Here is a 16,621-nt window from a genome sequence, read left to right as displayed (position 1 = left end):
AATAAAGACCACAAACTTGTATGATGAGAAGGAAAAGGTCCATCAGAACAGTAAGGGAAAAAATTATTAATACTGAATAGACAACAAGGAACACAAGCAGTGAGGAGAAAGATGACTAAAAGGAAGAAATAAGCCCTCTGTTATTCTGGCTTCCACAATCATGTAAACACTGGAAAACAAATAATTAAATGAAAAGATGCCTGTAGAACAAAAGATATGACCAACACTGAGGGGAAAATGCCACAGGAGATAACCACATTGTAGTTTATTTTGGTTCATGAGACCAGTTCTTTGTTCTGGTTTGGAGGAAAGATTTTTGCTCCATATAATAACCTTTCTATCAGGGGGAAGCCAAAATTTAAAAAAAAAAAAAAATCCCCTACTTCCATATATCATGTTTAATTTAGCATGAGTTAAGCTTCTGCATAATAGTCACCAAATGTACACATTTTTCTTGGTTTCATACAATCTCACTTTACAGAATATAAAAAGCAAAATGAAGAAATGCAGAAATATTCCTTACGATTTTTAAGCACCCACCATTAAACATGATCTTTTAAAATTATAAAATATTGACACATTTATAAGCAAAGATAACCTTATCATTAATAATCGGAAAAAAAATCTAATAAGAGCATCAGATTCTAGATGACTTGTGACAAAGATTGTGTTTGAACAGCTTTGTTGCTTCGGTCAGCTGCCACCTTCATATGCAAAGAAAGCAATACAGATATCTTTCTTTGAACAGCAGTGATAAAAAAAAAAAATACAATATGTACCTGCAGGAAATCCCATTACATTGAATATTCTGTCCAGCTGGTCATGGTGATAAGGATTACTAGTTTTGATATCCTCTTGTCGACAATGGAATATTGGCTCTGATGTTAGCAGCTCTGCAAATATACACCCTATGGCCCAAATATCTTTAGAAAAGGAGAACAGAAATAAAAATCAAATGAATCTTTCCAAAACCATCTTGGTGAGGTAAGATTTAGTTAAGTTATCAGAGATAAGGTCCCTGCATTGCAAATTTCAAGTTTCTGTTGTACTAGTGGCAACACTTCTTGGACTTTCCCTGTTAGCTACAGAGAGAAGTTCCTAACTCAGTAACAACACAAGGTTAACAACACAACGTTAAACATACAGGTTTTGTGGGTTGTTTGTTTTTTTCCCTGCTTGGTTTTGTGTTTTGTTCTGGTGTTTTTGTTTTTTAAGTGCAGTCACCACTACTGTAAAAAGTGAATTTGATTTAAAATAGAAAAAAAAAAAAAAAAACTAGGTAAACTATTTGGGTAACTGTCCACAAAACACAAACGGAGAAGAGCTAGCCAACATCTTGCCCATTCATGGTCAGGCTGTTCCCATTTGCTCTCTCTCATCAGCCCCTGGGTTTAATAAATAGTAAAAGATCCCTAAAGAATACAAGTTGAAAAGCAGTGATATTGCAATAAGCAAAATGCTGTCTATAAAACTGTGCAGAAAAAGAGTAGGAAGAAAATTGCTCCGTTCCCAAGCACCTTATTCCCCACCACCACCCTTTCTTAAAAATAACATTCATTTAAATATATACGTATATAATATATATGTGTGTGTGTTTTTCTCTGTGGATAGTTTTCCCTCTACCCCTTGTTTTTTGCCATTATTATTTTTAAAATTAAAATACTTTCAGTTGTAACCATTGTGTCCCAACCTGTAAAATAAGACAGCCTAATTTTTCTGATTTTTTTTTCCATTTTTTTTCCAGTATTTACAAATGCCATTTCTAACTTATATAAAGTAAAGCTACGCTGAGCCTTGAATGAACAAGAAAAGGTCATGAACAAGGACAAAAGCAAATGATGCAGAGAGCATAACCCCATTACTCAGTGTTTGCATACAGTCAGTTTTTATCAATGCCAAAAGAAATTATGTACTAAAGGCCATGACCATCCATGCAGTTCTACATGCTGCAAGCAGAAGGGAATGCAATTACCACAAAAAAAGCAGTTTAAAGAAACATATAAAAATATATTTAATAAAAGAAATGCAGCATTAACAGAAGAGTTGCTGAAAATACATTTAAGTCAAAGATTACAATCTCTGACAAAAACTCTGATATGATTTTAAGAAAACAAGGGTGAAGTCTGAGGAAGGAACTTCAGGTTACAGAAATAACAAGATATATGCCAACATACAGTTTGTGTAAAATAAGAAGAGCGCTGCAGGGGAAATTGTTTCCCCAGAAACATTTGTCAAGCTTTAATGTATCTTTAAACAAAATATTATTTTAGACAAAAACTTCCCAGTTCTCTTCACTCACTCCCACAGCAAAGCCTCTCACATCTATTAAGGTGAATGTCTCTCCAGTCTGCTCCTGGAGTCTCCCCTGTCCTCCAGCTAGAGCACAGGACTGCTCCTGCCTTCGGAGGTGCTTGACCACCAAACTGGCCAGGACAGAGCCTGGCAAAGCAAAGGCAGCCACACCATGCCAAAGCTGATAACAATCAGATTGGTGAGTAGGAATTAAGAGGTGAGGAGTAGGCAGCACTAAGCTGACGTAACTAATGCCATCTTCACATCTGCACTCTGTGAGGATGAAGGTTTTCTGGGTGTGCCCAGTGCAGCACCACAGCCTGGGCTGGTGCCTCAATCTGACCACATCTCAATATCTCAAGCGACTCTGATTCACACTTGTGCTTTGAAAATACACAAAGAGGTCAAAACACAGGCTTGAATGGAGCAGGACTTATTACTGGAAAATTACATCTTGGGACCATTTCCACTGATGGCAAACATACACCAAAAAGCGAACTTAGAATTTCTAATTTTTCAGGAGAAAATTCAATATTGTTTTCACATTTACAAGAAGTGTAGAATATAAAATAAAATGTCAGGCTGCATTAAACTTCACTGTTACAGATTAGTTTCAGTGCAGCCAACATTTTCCATTCTGTACTTTCACAAGTTTATTTCATGCATTTATGAAACTAGGTAAAAACATCTGCAAAAAAAATAATGCATTATGCATCATCATATGGATTTTACCAAGAGTTTGAAGCTGCATCCATATCGTATATTACTTCCAGCAGCATTTACAGAAGTCCTGTGTGGAAGCCATATCAAATTATGCTGCACAGCAGGGCATTTAGAGCCAAAAACAAGCAATATTTCATTCCCCTATCTAGTCTGAGACCACAGTAAACTGAACAATTTGACAAAGGTTGGTGTTTCCTCAAGAAATCAGTAACGTACCTTTGACTCAGCCACTGTCCTTTGTACTATTTAACAACGCTTCAATATTTGGGTGCATTGTGCATGTAGTAGGTTATCCTCCGTGGTACTTACCAATAGCTTTGGTATAATGCCTTGCTCCAAGAAGCAACTCTGGAGCTCGATACCAGAACGTTACAACTACTGGATCCAAGTCTGCTAAAGGCTTCAGAGGTGAATTAAATAATCGGGCAAAGCCCATATCAGCTGCAAAATTCAAAGAGAGGCGTTTTAAAATTTTAGGAAGATTACCACATTTCTTTTTAAATGAACTGATTGAGTTCACTTGTTACTGCTACCATCACTGTGCTAAACAAAACACAAACACAGACTGCAGCAGATAGGAATTCTGTGAGCAGATTTCATTTTCTTTAAGCTTTTGTAGAAGTTACTGGATGTCACCACCTATAAAGTATATCATTATAAATCATTACTAACATGAGCCATTTGGAACGAAGAATTAACCATTGTTCTGAAAAAGCGCATCAACTCACTTCTCTCAGGACACTGGTAAATCCCGACTCATTTTACCTGATGTTCTCGAGTAAAATATTCCATTATTACCACATGGTCTTTCAAGAAGCAGCGTTTTAGATGTGAACAAAATGCGAGTTCTGCAAAGGTTAGAATGATTTATAATACATACATGTACGCCACAAAAGCTACCTCCTCGTGAAGTTAGCTGTAGCAAGATTTCCCTCACAAAAAAAAAAAGCAACTAAGCCTATGGCACCTGCCTCCCTACTGATTTTCTGTCACGATGTTATTTCCAGCACCAAGATACCAGTACTAGATACCATTTAGGCTACGATTTTAAAATGCTGTTTGGGCAATCGTATCATTAAAAATTGCTTTTTAGACTTGCTAATGTACAACTTCCTAGAAAGCTGTCTAAACTGGCAATGTAAGTGAGACAGGAAAAAATGGGCAGAAACTAAAATTTGCAGCTTCTCCCACCAGATCAGGTTCCCTACCCACCACTCCCCAAATCCCAAGAAACAGGGACTCTGTGGTGCAGGGATATGCACGTGCTGAGGAAAACTAAAATGAGATGAGCAGCCATTCTGAGGGCAAAGAAACTACATGCTATAGCTCACTGTGTGAGGGAAAACTGCGGTGTAAATATGGGTCTCTTGACTAAACAATATGAAATATTTTTTTCATATGCACTCCTATTTATGATTGTTTTATTGCATTTAAAAATAGAAACATTTTACAGTTTTCTACATTATCAATTACTCAAGATATGATCAAGTCACTAGTACTTATGAAAAATAAGGAAAATTGTTTGCAGAAAGTGAATTTATGACTCAAAATGACACAAAAAGCTTATAAAATTATTTTAAGTTAAATACCAGTTATGTATTTTTTAGATAAATTAGTTACACTGGAAAAGTGGAAGCCCTTGGTACGGGTATAACTTCTGCACTCTTTTCCTGCTGTGGTAATATCTTAAGAAAATAAGAAAAAAAAATCTACATTTTGATAACACACTTAGAAATACAGGGTTCCCCTCCCTCTTCCCCCCGGGAATGGATGGCTCAGAGGACTGGTGGTACGATACAGAATCCTTCACCTGTCCATTAACAGTCTGACTAAATTTAGTTGTGCTCTAAGTTATTCCCAAATTAATTTGAAACTATCCATTAAGAAATAAATGGGTGGTCTATGTGCAATTACTAGCAAATAGTTGTGTACAGCAAACATCACCACCACAGTTGAAACTGCATGTGCCCAGGAACCTATGTTCTCAATTTTGGAAGCAACTGCTCCATGACGAATATTGCAATAGGAAGAAAATTGTCACTTCTGCTGTCCGTGCTGTCCCTGTCGTGTACATAGAAGACCTCAACCTCTGCTGTCGACTTTAAACCTTGGAAGGGCATTAAAATCTTTCAGGGTAGGGCATGCAGAAGTGTTCAACCCTGGCCTGTCTCTTCTCTGGATCTCAAAAGGGGAGGGAAAAGCTAGAGCGGCACTGAGCACTCCAAGAAAAATCCTACCCCTAGCCTTAATACTAGTGATTAACGATATGGTTCAGATGAACAAAACAGTAAGAGTACAGAGCAACAATGCAGAAGAGTAATCTCATGAAGGAAAGCCAGAGGGAAGTGAAAAAGATGACCTATCCTTAAAAAAAAGCCTTCCACACAGGGCTGCATTCCTGTAACAAATGTGAGTAGGCTGTGCATTAGCAGCCTGCTATCAGAGCACTGCCACGCTAATGCACAGCCTGGTATAGCTTATTACTGTTAGGCTACAGTTAATTTTTAGTTATTTGTTTACTTTAATTTAAAACACTTGAAATTCTACAAATTATCCTCTCACTCAGTAACTCCCACCAGAAAACGTTACAGCAGTGGGGGAAGTGTTGGGCCATGACTACCCTGTTACAGCCCTTTAGAGCATTTAGTAGTAGTTCTCACTAAACGTTTTATCTGAATTACTGTGTTTTCTGGACTTTAGGATCCCTTGAGCTTATCTCCAAGGGACCTGTCTACCCTTTCAAGAACGTTTTGCAGGCTAAATGCCACCTTTGACTCTGCTACAAAATTTAAGGTTTGTAGTAGTGAGTGGTTCCCTATTTAGATTTTAGAAGCAGCAGCAAAATAATGTCATGACGTTACAGGGCTAAATGGAGGAAATTTTTAAATCCCAGTTCTTTCTCCTCCTCTCCCCCTAGCTAGCTCTCGTCCTTACCCCCACATCAACATCCCCCGCCCCACACAAACACCCCGTTAAACAAAATATAACAACATTTTCCACTTTTGATAGGTGAGGCTACAGCATTTCATCGTCAGAACTGGTGGGGGGATCTAGTATGAAGAAGCCAGTCACTCAGCAAACAGCATTTAGACAATGTCTCCAGCACATACTAGTATGACAGTAACTACTTTAGGGGGTACAACCGCACCTCCAGAACATTCTAGCTTAAATGCTACACTGGGACTTATCAAAGATATAAACATACCAATTTTTACTCTTCCTCGCTCAGGACCTTCACCCATAACTAAAATATTAGCAGGTTTCTGTGGAAAAAAAAATAAATATACAATACATATACCACGATAAACCTAAACATCAGTCTCTGAAAAGTTAGTTAAGCTTTGTTTTTGCCAGTTTTAAACCAAATTTGTTTCGATAGAAATGACAAGTTTCTCTGTCATGGTAAAGCTGTGCAAGGACCCAGACACAGGCTCTCCCTGACTGCTGCTTCCTCACGTTTCCTCCCAGCACGGCCGTGCTCCAGCATCGTGCTCCCTTCGCTGCCACCCTGCTGCCTGTCCTGACCCCGCAGAGCAGGCAGTCACCAGCCTCCCGGATTTCTACCAAAATCACCCTGGGCACGAGGAAGACAAGACCAGTGGCTGCTCATGGCCCCTTCACCTCAGAGGCCAGGCTCGGCTCGGCAGCGTGCTAGGCCCAGCATCATCAGGCACGTTGCAGGCACATTACATGAAGAAAACATGTTACCACATAGTTTTATACGGGAGACAGAAATCATCTACATTATTCCTATTTAGAAGTGTACAACAGTTCAGAGAGCTGCAAAACAAGAAAGCATTCCCTTCACAGCGTCTTCCTCTCCATTATTTTAACAGCAAAATATGGATTATCCCCTTTCTTTTACTAGGGATGCGAGTTACAGGATTGTGCTAGAGTTCGCTGCTTAGAAACATAACCCCTCAATCCTTAATCCATCCCCCATCCTTTATTTTCTGTCTAGCAGTTCAATTCTTAGAGCCCAGTCTCCGCTTCTGCAGCCAGCGGATTCCTCACAGGCCAACACACTGTACGTAAATCCAGCCTGCACTGCTTACTTTGAGGGAGAAAGTCAAGAAATTCACTACCAGAGCTGAAAATTTATACCAGATTTTTTTAATAGCCACTCATACTGTAATTCTTGGACCAAACAGGGGGTCCTGATCAGTTGTCAATTATAGGAATTGTAATAGGGCTGAGTTACAGCTGTGGCTTTGCTTTCCCAGTTTAAGCAGACCTGAAGAAAAAAAGTAGTCCAGGAAGATAGTTTAGGCTGCCTGAAAATGAAAATAATAAACCCTAGTATCTCTTTTAGAGAACAAAAATGTGATTTACCAAACACGTACTCTAGGAAATTCTGGAGCATTATTAAATCTATTAGGCTTTGGTAGAAGCATATTCAAAGAGCTTTATGACCACAGTTTAACACTGATCTAGTAGTAATACATATTGCACAAAACGAGATGAAAAATAATAATGCAGAAAAAAAAAAAAATTGAGAACCTAATTTACTACAGCTTATGAAAAGCTCCAGCATGGATTTCTGAAGCTGTACAATCCACGTATAAAAGACGTAAAAGGAGTCTGGGTGCTGCATCTCTTCTCTGAGGACAGGCTAAAGAGGAAGCAAGAGTTACTGCTTGCCTGCTCAGAGAGGTAAGACGTGACCCGTTGTCTTTCCAAAAACAGTAACGACTCAACAGACCAGACTTGTGCTGTATTAGCTCAGTGATGTGCAGAAGAACTTGTGTCCCACACCACCAACTCCACCCCCACCTTTCCTCTTTTTAACTTGCATCAAATTTTGATCGGTTTTGACAAGTTCCAGAAATAAGCAAGCCTCATAAACCTTCCAATTCAGAGGTAATGCTGAAGTTGAAAGCAATTTAAACGGCTATGTAAAAAAGAATTTCACCACATAAGCCATTTTATTGCTATGCATTAATAAGTGCAAATGTGCGTATCTTTCATGAAAGCTGCTTCAGTGTATCTGGAATGTTAATATGCCACATGCCTAATTAATATTTTTTTTCTTGGTAGAATTAATAATTGGTTACACAGGCACTGATATTTTTTTTTCAGATCTGGATCTGAAGTATAGTTTTTCCTCCTGCATTTTCACAAGTCGGTAACACTCATTACAAAAAACGCTTATAACATCCTCTTCATGCTTTTACCTTAAAATAATTTTACTATTTGGATGGTGATAGGAGCCATATTCACACACAGACTCCATTATGACAAACAACTAACCAGCACAGCATTAGTTAATGATTCCTGTCCCAAAGTTCCCCTACCCTAAGTTCAAAGTAGGTACAGAGGAGAAGAGAAACCACAAAGAGACGAGACAGCACTGGTTAGCAAAATAGGTAACAATAGCTTGATTCATGCTCTTTTTTTTTTTTTTTTCCCCTCTCAAGATTTACAGAAAAAGTTTTAATCCACAGACAATTTAGAAATCCGTGTAGGAGTCTTCTGAAGCCACAAATTACAAAAAAACTCAACCGTCAATCTTGAACAACCATTCATAGCAGTTCACCTCCTTCTAGAGTCAAAAGCCCTTCACTGAAAAAGCACTGTTTGAAAAAGAAGATTCTTACTGCAGACAACATTTATCACACGTACCACATCGCTGTAAAGAGAAACAGCATCACAGGTGAAGTCAAAGATTAAAACAATTAAATTTAAAATAAGAGGTCTTATTTTGAAGATGCCCATTCCTACAGTCATGGAACAACATTAGAACAACATCGTTAGTTGAAAGTATTTTCCAAACAAGCCTGTTTATTGACATTTAAATTTCATAGGGGAATATCTATCAAAAAGTAGTACAAGGACGGTGCTAGTGTTCCTTAAACACACAATTTGAGGACTCCCAAAAACTATTGGGGTCCACTAACAAAGCGAAAACGTGGGTCAGGGATTCTTGTTGTAGAGCTTTGACTCAAATCCACCATCTGGAGAAAAAAAACAACACCCAAAAAGACAGATTGGGAGAAACTGAATACGTATTAGAAATTCCTATTTATTTGCAAAGAAAAATAAGCAATCATTAGAGACAGAAGGCAGAAATCTGGACAAACTTTGGTTTAATTTATTAAAATTTCATTTCATTTTAATTATCCAGAGAAAACAAAAATGTAAAGTGCTTATTCAAATCATTTGGGCTAAGCAAGTGAAGGAAAATCTTTCAGCAATTTTTTTTATCTTGTGTTCTGAAAACAATTTTTTTTTAAACAGCAATCTTTTCTATAACTACTAATAAACAACTTCTAGAAATAATTTCTTTTTGCTCTAGTATATTTAGTTTTGCCCTCAAGTAAAACACTTTGCTCATGTCAGACAAATGCAAACAAGAAAGTTGTTGAGATCCTATACGAAATGTAAAGAGCCATGCAGCAATGTACAGCCAAATACTTCACAGAGACTAAAAAACAACTTTCTGATATCACTATAGAGTTAAAATAAATAAATAAATAAAAAAGTAAACGAAAAAATGCCTCCCCATCCAAACCTCCTACCTTCAGCAGCAAGGGAATAATTCATTTTCCTGCATGAATGGCCTTGTGACCATGGCACAGCACTAAATCTTGTCTTGTCCTAAATCTCGCTTTGTAGGACTTCTTGTCTGACTTCTAGACAAATCCTATTCTTGTGCATTTAATCACTATTACCACTGAAAATGAAGATTCTCACTGAAATATTTTCATATACTTCTATTTTTTATTGGTAGCTGTGAAGTGCATAGAAATCCTAAGAATGAGGGTAAATTCATACAGAAGACTGAAAGAAATGGAGGATATACTGACAGGATAAAAGATCCACAAAGAACTTCAGGCAGAACTTCTTCCATCTGCCTCACCTAAGACCCTATCCCACCGCCTTTTTACCCAGATCCCGAAGTGTTTGGTGAGAAAGGCTGCACGGTCTTCCCCCTTCCTTCACTCCTCTCCATTACAGTGATTTTCATCAGTTTCTAATACAACAAATGACATTCCATCCATTGTCTTACACATCAACACAAAGTGAAGACAACCACCCCTTAGACATGAGCAACTTCTTAGATCTTTTAAGACCTACTCCTTTTTCAGTCCCTGTATATGGATTAGAACTCTCTTCTGCTCAGGGTTTCCTAGTAGGTCATTTTTTTTGCCAGGTATTTTCTTCACATCTTTTCTGCAGGACGGCTACTTCATTTATTTATTTTTAAACATTCCTCCATTTGAACAAACATCACAGTGAAATATTGCTTCTGAACATACACTGAAAGTGTGTGTGTTCAGTCGGGGGAAAATTTGGGCTTAGAAACTTCTTCCATGTTATATTTTGTAGATCAAAATGCAAACAATGTGGAAATTATACCAATCTGTCTTGATGAGATGGAATCGCAGATCAAAAAAGACATCATTCTTGTTGCTCACAACGAGTTACTCGTAAGAGCAGGTGATTACTTATTCCACATCCACATACGAGGTGATCAGAAATCACAGGGCATTTTCTTGTGCTCCAGGCAAAACATTCGGTCAGTTGCTACTTTCACTGTTTTACTCATCAGAGCAGTGTGGAGGAAAACAAGAGAATTTTTGGCAAGTTTAGCCACTGGGGTGCTTTGTGACTACTTTTGACACCGAACTAGGCCTGCAGAAACTACTACTCCACATATTGTTGGCTATTGGGCTGTTCATGAACTAGTTTGTTTTAAAGGTTAAACATATTTATCAGCTAATAACCCGAATTCCTTTGATCTATCTATGTTTTTATAATGAGAAGCAACCTTTTTTTGCTTGCCAATTACTAAATATTTGCAGTAGTCCAATGTGTGTTTACAAAAAGAACAGACTGACCCTCTTTGTATTGCCGTTTTAATGCACCTTCCAATAAGGTGTAAGTATCATCCTAACTAGTTTTCCTTTGGACTATCCCATATCTAAGAGTCTGGTTACTAACACACCACTCAGTAGAAGGCTCACGGCGATGGGGTGACTCAAACCAGTGACTTCTGCTGACCTCTAGCATCTGTGCATCACCAGTGGCCGTGCCACCAGCTTCCAGAACTGACATTTCTGCTTGTGATGAGCCAAGGTAACTGAAAAAGCTTAACATTTTTCATTGGAAATAACAGTTTTCTTTAAGAATAATATTAAGGACAGTGCTTTTATCCCTGCATTTTTGCAATCAGTTTCAACAATGATATCATTAAGATTTAGAATTACTATTCAGACTTCGAAGTATTATATTAAACTGTATAGGAAGAGATTCAAATGTACGACCCCATAATTGTAGGAAAATTCAGCTTCTTCAGCTGTATGTGAAAAAGTGCTCAAGAAGCACAAAACAAGTTAAAAATGTCTTGCTTTGAAGTTTGTAAATCAATGGCATGGGGAGAAATAAAAAGGATTTTGAAAGACAACTGCAAGGGCTTCCCAGTGTCAAGTTGTAACCTTCTGGGAAGACCTTTTTTTGTGACAGAGGCAAAAATCTAAAATACTAATGTGATTTATCACTTCACAGGTTCTGTGACAAGAAAAGCTGTGCAGCACAAACCTAGGAGCCTTCAGACGTCATGGCAAAATTCACACCCTTCTCTCATGGTCTGTGACCCACAGAGCATTCACACGTCTTCGGCTGCATTTGCTTGTGAACAACTTGGTTGTTCTTCAAGTCATCGTAACATACACCAAAACATTTTCCCACCACATTCCCACATTCATATCACATTCTCTGCAATTATAACTATTTTTTTTTGAACATTTTATACTTAAAGAAAATAATTCAATTACATTTCCATTTTGAACAAAACTGATTACTGCAATGCTAAGTAGTGCTCAAGCACAATGAAAATGCCAGTATGAATTTATTCAGCTGATAGTATCAGCAATTTTCTCAAGTTCATTTCTCTCCTTGAATGAAAAGATGTGCATTTACAAATAAAGAATTAATTTTCATCATGTTAACTGATTTCCATCTTTAAAATAAATTATCATCAAAAGACCACTACGAACAATGTAATATTCAGTTGAAAACAATGGCTTCACAAAACCCAACGTGTATTAAATCTAACTATTAAAGTCTCTTTAATTAAAAACACAAGTTCTGAAAAGCACTGGAAAATTTAAAATCTATTTAAATTTAATACATCCTATTAATTATAATTTTATAAAAAAAGATCAGACAGCTTTTTGTTCATTTAAGACAACAAAACATTCAAGCATCTAAAAATTCTCATTTAAACCAGGAACTGTTAAAATTATCATTAGCAGCCAAACAAAAAAAAAAAAAAAAAAAAAGTGGGCATGATCAAAAATGTTCAAAGTACAGAAAGTACTGGACAGAATAAAAGATACAAGGATGCCACATCCATGCCAGGGAAGCCTTCTGCTAGGTACCGTCAGCATATTTAATCTCGCTTGCAGCCTGATGAAGGCTGCTGGCTTCACTATTACATTTTTATGCTCTGAACACACTCCAAGAATTTCCTTCAGTTACTGGCACTCAAGTACTGAAAACGTGGGACAGTGTAACTTATTAAAACCTGTGCATAGTCTAATACAAAGGCTTTTCTATCATTTGGATTGGAACTGAATTACTGCTGAAAGAAAAATTACACTTCTCAGGCAAACCCTCCCAGCTCCTAAAAACGTACAACAGGAGAAGTAGGAAGGTGCAACTTTCTGTACTAACTCCCCAAGGAAGAGAAGGGGAATACCATAAGCAAATAAATTAATTAATAATATATTTATATATTTATACATATATATTTCTGCATCTTCTTTGTAGGAAACTCTACTAACATGTTAAACAGAGGTAACAAATCACTCAAATGTGTAGTAACAAACTAAACCAAACAGTCTTGCACAAATACATTTCCTGTGTATTTTGCTGTGAGTGATTACCCTACCCATAGGTCAGGATGACTGGTTACTGTGGACACATTAGCAACAGATTTGTACAGCACCAAAATCGGCCTTCTGGCCATCTTGCAAAGCCATCAAAACCATTAAAACACAGGCTAGTAACAATGGAACAACTTTAAAGCTATAGACAAGAAAGAAATCTAGTTTATGTATTTGTATCCCAAGAATTTAACCTAATTCAAACCAAACTTTTTCTAATGAAAACACTGAAACAGATTCAAACTACACGTAAAAATCCTCAGGTATATATATACACATACATACAGATATAAAAATGTTGTAGATAATGATTTTATATATGTATATGAATGATATCATCTTTATAATTATCAATACATCGTTTTATTTAAGTTATTAATCTATTTCAATCCCCTGGAATTCAAAACAAGGCATACACTAAACAAAAATAAACAAAAACTATTTCTAAACTTCAAAAAAGTAGTATTAAATGCATTTTAGCAAATCCAAATTTGATAGGATACCATATTAAAGAATGCCAGTTCTGCACGTGGCCATCCTCCTTTATGAAAAGCAACCTGTGGGAAGGTGTTTTCTTTGAATACTGCTAAGATCTTCAGCTATTGAAAACAAGAAAGCAGAACGTTTTCTAACATCTCAATAAAAAGTAGTTGTGAAATACAGAAAGCTTCCACATCTTCATGTTTATTATGATAACAGCCCAGAAAATAAATACTCAGGAAATGGACTGCAAGTAGAAGAACACTACGGTCACCCGACCACCTTCCTGTACATCCAAACAGCTGCATCTTTCTGCTGCTTCCTCCCCTCGCTCCCATGTTGTGTGTTAGATGGCAGAAGGAAGCAAGCACAAGTTTTAACTGTCATCCCTCTTGCAAATGACTGATTTTCTCTTCTGAAGCATTTATGAAGGCAGTATAAATGGTCTCAGACTGCTGCACTACTGAACACACTTATGAGTGACTGAAAATGCCAAGTTGTCTACGTGCGGAGAGGTGGGATCCCTCATCGGGGTTTGACAGTCTTGGGTAGCTGACTGAAGCTGTTCAGTATACTGTATTTTTAAATGCTCACTGATGAAAGATGCATAGCAGAGAACCATTAACAGAAACCTCAAGTCTTTTGCATAATTTAAACCATGAAGACGATTTTTACAAGGAGCTCCTACATCTTCACAAGTAAGGTATTTGGGTGAAGCTTGTCAAATCTTTTAGTAGTCTAATTCCCCTCTCATGGTGGAAAGCAACAAAACTGATATATGATTACGTGGAACGCAAGTGGATTGCTGTTCTAAGCAATACGAGGAACAAAAAACCCTCCAAAACACTTTTCTGTATTCGCAGAAGAAGAGAAAAAGCTTAAATTTGTTCTGTATACTTATAAAACATTCATCACAAAAATCCTTGACATTTTCTATTTCAAAAGCAAAGATATGAAGCCTTTGTTAAAAGCCTTCACTGAAAAAAAAATACAGTCATCTTTCACACTTCCATATTTTAGCTCACCATTCCCTAATTCATCACTACATCCTTCAGTCGGGAGCATCTCAACAAGTGGATGTGCTCTACGATGGGTGCAGCTCCTGAAACCAAAGTCCGCAGCATCTGAGCCTTAGGCCCTTCTCCCACTTTTCTAGTGGCACGTCCTCCAGCTCCATCCCCTATCTTGCTTTCCCACAGCCAGAATCCTCCAGTTCCCTTCTCACTTGCTTTGCTTTGATGACCAAGTAGATCAAGCAAGAAAAAAGGCATGTGGTATAAACGAGCAGGGTACCACTGTCTTTAGAAGGAAGACAAGGCGAACTGAAATGCTCCTAGGACAGCTGTCAATATTTCTCCCAGAACGCATGCCTTCCTCTATTTGACCTCTGTTTTTCATAAAGTTTCTACGAACTTGATGATTTTGATATCATATCATTCTATCAAGTATCTTGGAAATTTGATAGATAGAAAAGTTACATGGGGATCTAGAAAAAAAAAAAAAACAAACAAAAAACAAAAAACAAACAGTATGCTCACGTAAGCTTTGCTTCCTTAAGAAGCCAACCTAAAGCCACACAATATTGGGAGACAAACATAAAGGTTTGTTATTGTGGAACACACAACAACATTTGCATTTTTTGGCTATTTCTCCAGATACTGAAGTAGCAATGCTGTCATTTCTCCTAGAAAAAGCTCTCAAGTACCACCTTGTTTTCACTTTTAGAAAACAGTACTCAGTATACAGCCAAATTGATGTGTTTGTGGTACAGTTACTGAACTATGTTGAGCTGAACAAGGACAAACTTCTCTAAAGCCAATACAATGGGATTATTTAATTCCTCATGAAAGACATAAAGGAAAGACCTGAAGAGGCCTTCTTCAATTTAACACTCTGTAAGGTGAAGATGTAAATGGTTTAAAGAACATTCCTGAAGCAGGAGAGAACAAAAGTAATATTTTGTTATGCAAGTATTGAAGTTACTTTCATCCTCAGATTTAAGTAAGCAGCTTTATTTCATGAGTTTGGCTTGGATAGAGTTTTCTTCATAGACACTTTTGTGATGGCTGGGGTAAAGAAGGAGGAAGGCGGGGATGTTGGGAGTGATGGCGTTTGTCTTCCCAAGGAACCATTGCACACGATGAGCCCTGCTTGCCTGGACGTGGCTGAACACCTGCCTGCTGATGGGAAGTAGTGAATGGATTCCTTGGTTTGCCTTTGCTTTACCTACCTGTCTGTATCTCAACCCAGGAGTTCTCACTCATTAACCTTTCCAATTCTCTTCCACATCCCACCTGGGGAGAGCAAACCAGCAGCTGTGTGGTGCTCAGCTGCCTGCCAGAGCTAAACCACCACATGTTTTCCTTCTGTTCCTTTTTGCTAGGTTAATTATTAAAGTTCTTCTATTAATTTCTACCTTGTTCTACTACCTTTATCTTCAGTTCAAGTTTTGGACAAAGACTGGGTTTACTGTACTCTCAAAGCATGAGAACTTCATGTACTCAAAAAGCGTTGCCAGTTGTAAATTACAAGGTTGTTGGACTGGGCTGTTATCATTTTAGAGGGCTAAATATTTTTAAAATTATTTAGAGAAGATAAATTCTGAGCTAAAAAGTCAGTGGAATCTAATTTTAGGTTCCAATAAACAAAACAACCGATACACAAGACAAACTGATACAGTTGGACTCTTTCAAAATACCTGAAAAAGAAATTGAAAGGCTAAAAAAAATTACTCTTTATGTTGCTCCGATAAGGTTGGACTTGACCAGGAAGTCAATATGGCTTGGAAGAAAAGCAGTAGAGTAAAGGACATAGATATGGAAAATGTTCTTGAAATTGTGAGATTTGTGACCTTCCCTTGCACTCCTGTTTTTATCAGAATCGACTTTACGGAGACGCTTTTTACTTGCGATCAGATAAATCTCTGCCAAAAGTCTCCCTATTCAGTACTTCATCTTAATGGGAATCTAACACCATTTCATGATAAAAGATTATCAAAAATGTTTAGGATTGGCATCCCATCTTTGCTGAACACTGGTTGTTTGGATAAAAAATTATTTTCAGGTTTATCTGTTGATCTGACACATGATCAATAGGGGGGTTTTACTCTCTCCTTTTTTAATCCTTACCTAAAACTTAAGTGACCTTGAACTTGGTTATAAGATTTGAAGTTGATCAACCTGTAAAAAGCTGTGAAAGATTACATTCAATTGCTCAAATGGACGTGCTCTATAAAT

The 16,621-nt window shown here is 37.4% G+C and overlaps 1 protein-coding gene across 7 annotated transcripts in view; it reads right to left on the bottom strand.

The window, feature by feature from the left end:
* The window catches only part of CDK8 (cyclin dependent kinase 8), a gene marked incomplete at its 5' end in the record, with an annotated part of 72,676 nt that overhangs the window by 15,826 nt on the left and 40,229 nt on the right, over nt 1–16,621 (bottom strand). For 5 of the 7 annotated variants that reach the window (XR_014317109.1, XM_082755904.1, XM_082755905.1 and 2 more), the window contains 3 exons: nt 780–923; nt 3,325–3,456; nt 6,221–6,278. Coding sequence is in view for 6 of the 7 variants with exons in the window: in XM_082755904.1 (XP_082612030.1) it covers nt 780–923; nt 3,325–3,456; nt 6,221–6,278 (334 nt within the window). The remainder of the gene's footprint in view (nt 1–779; nt 924–3,324; nt 3,457–6,220; nt 6,279–16,621) is intronic. The other 2 variants (XM_082755906.1, XM_082755909.1) reach the window with 2 other exon arrangements.

The sequence above is a fragment of the Aythya marila genome, assembly GCF_965140915.1.
Source record: "Aythya marila genome assembly, chromosome: 1".
In the NCBI taxonomy this organism is placed as follows: Eukaryota; Metazoa; Chordata; class Aves; order Anseriformes; family Anatidae; genus Aythya; species Aythya marila.
The sequence above is the reverse complement of the archived record's forward strand: the minus strand, read 5'-3'. Positions and strand labels throughout refer to the sequence as shown.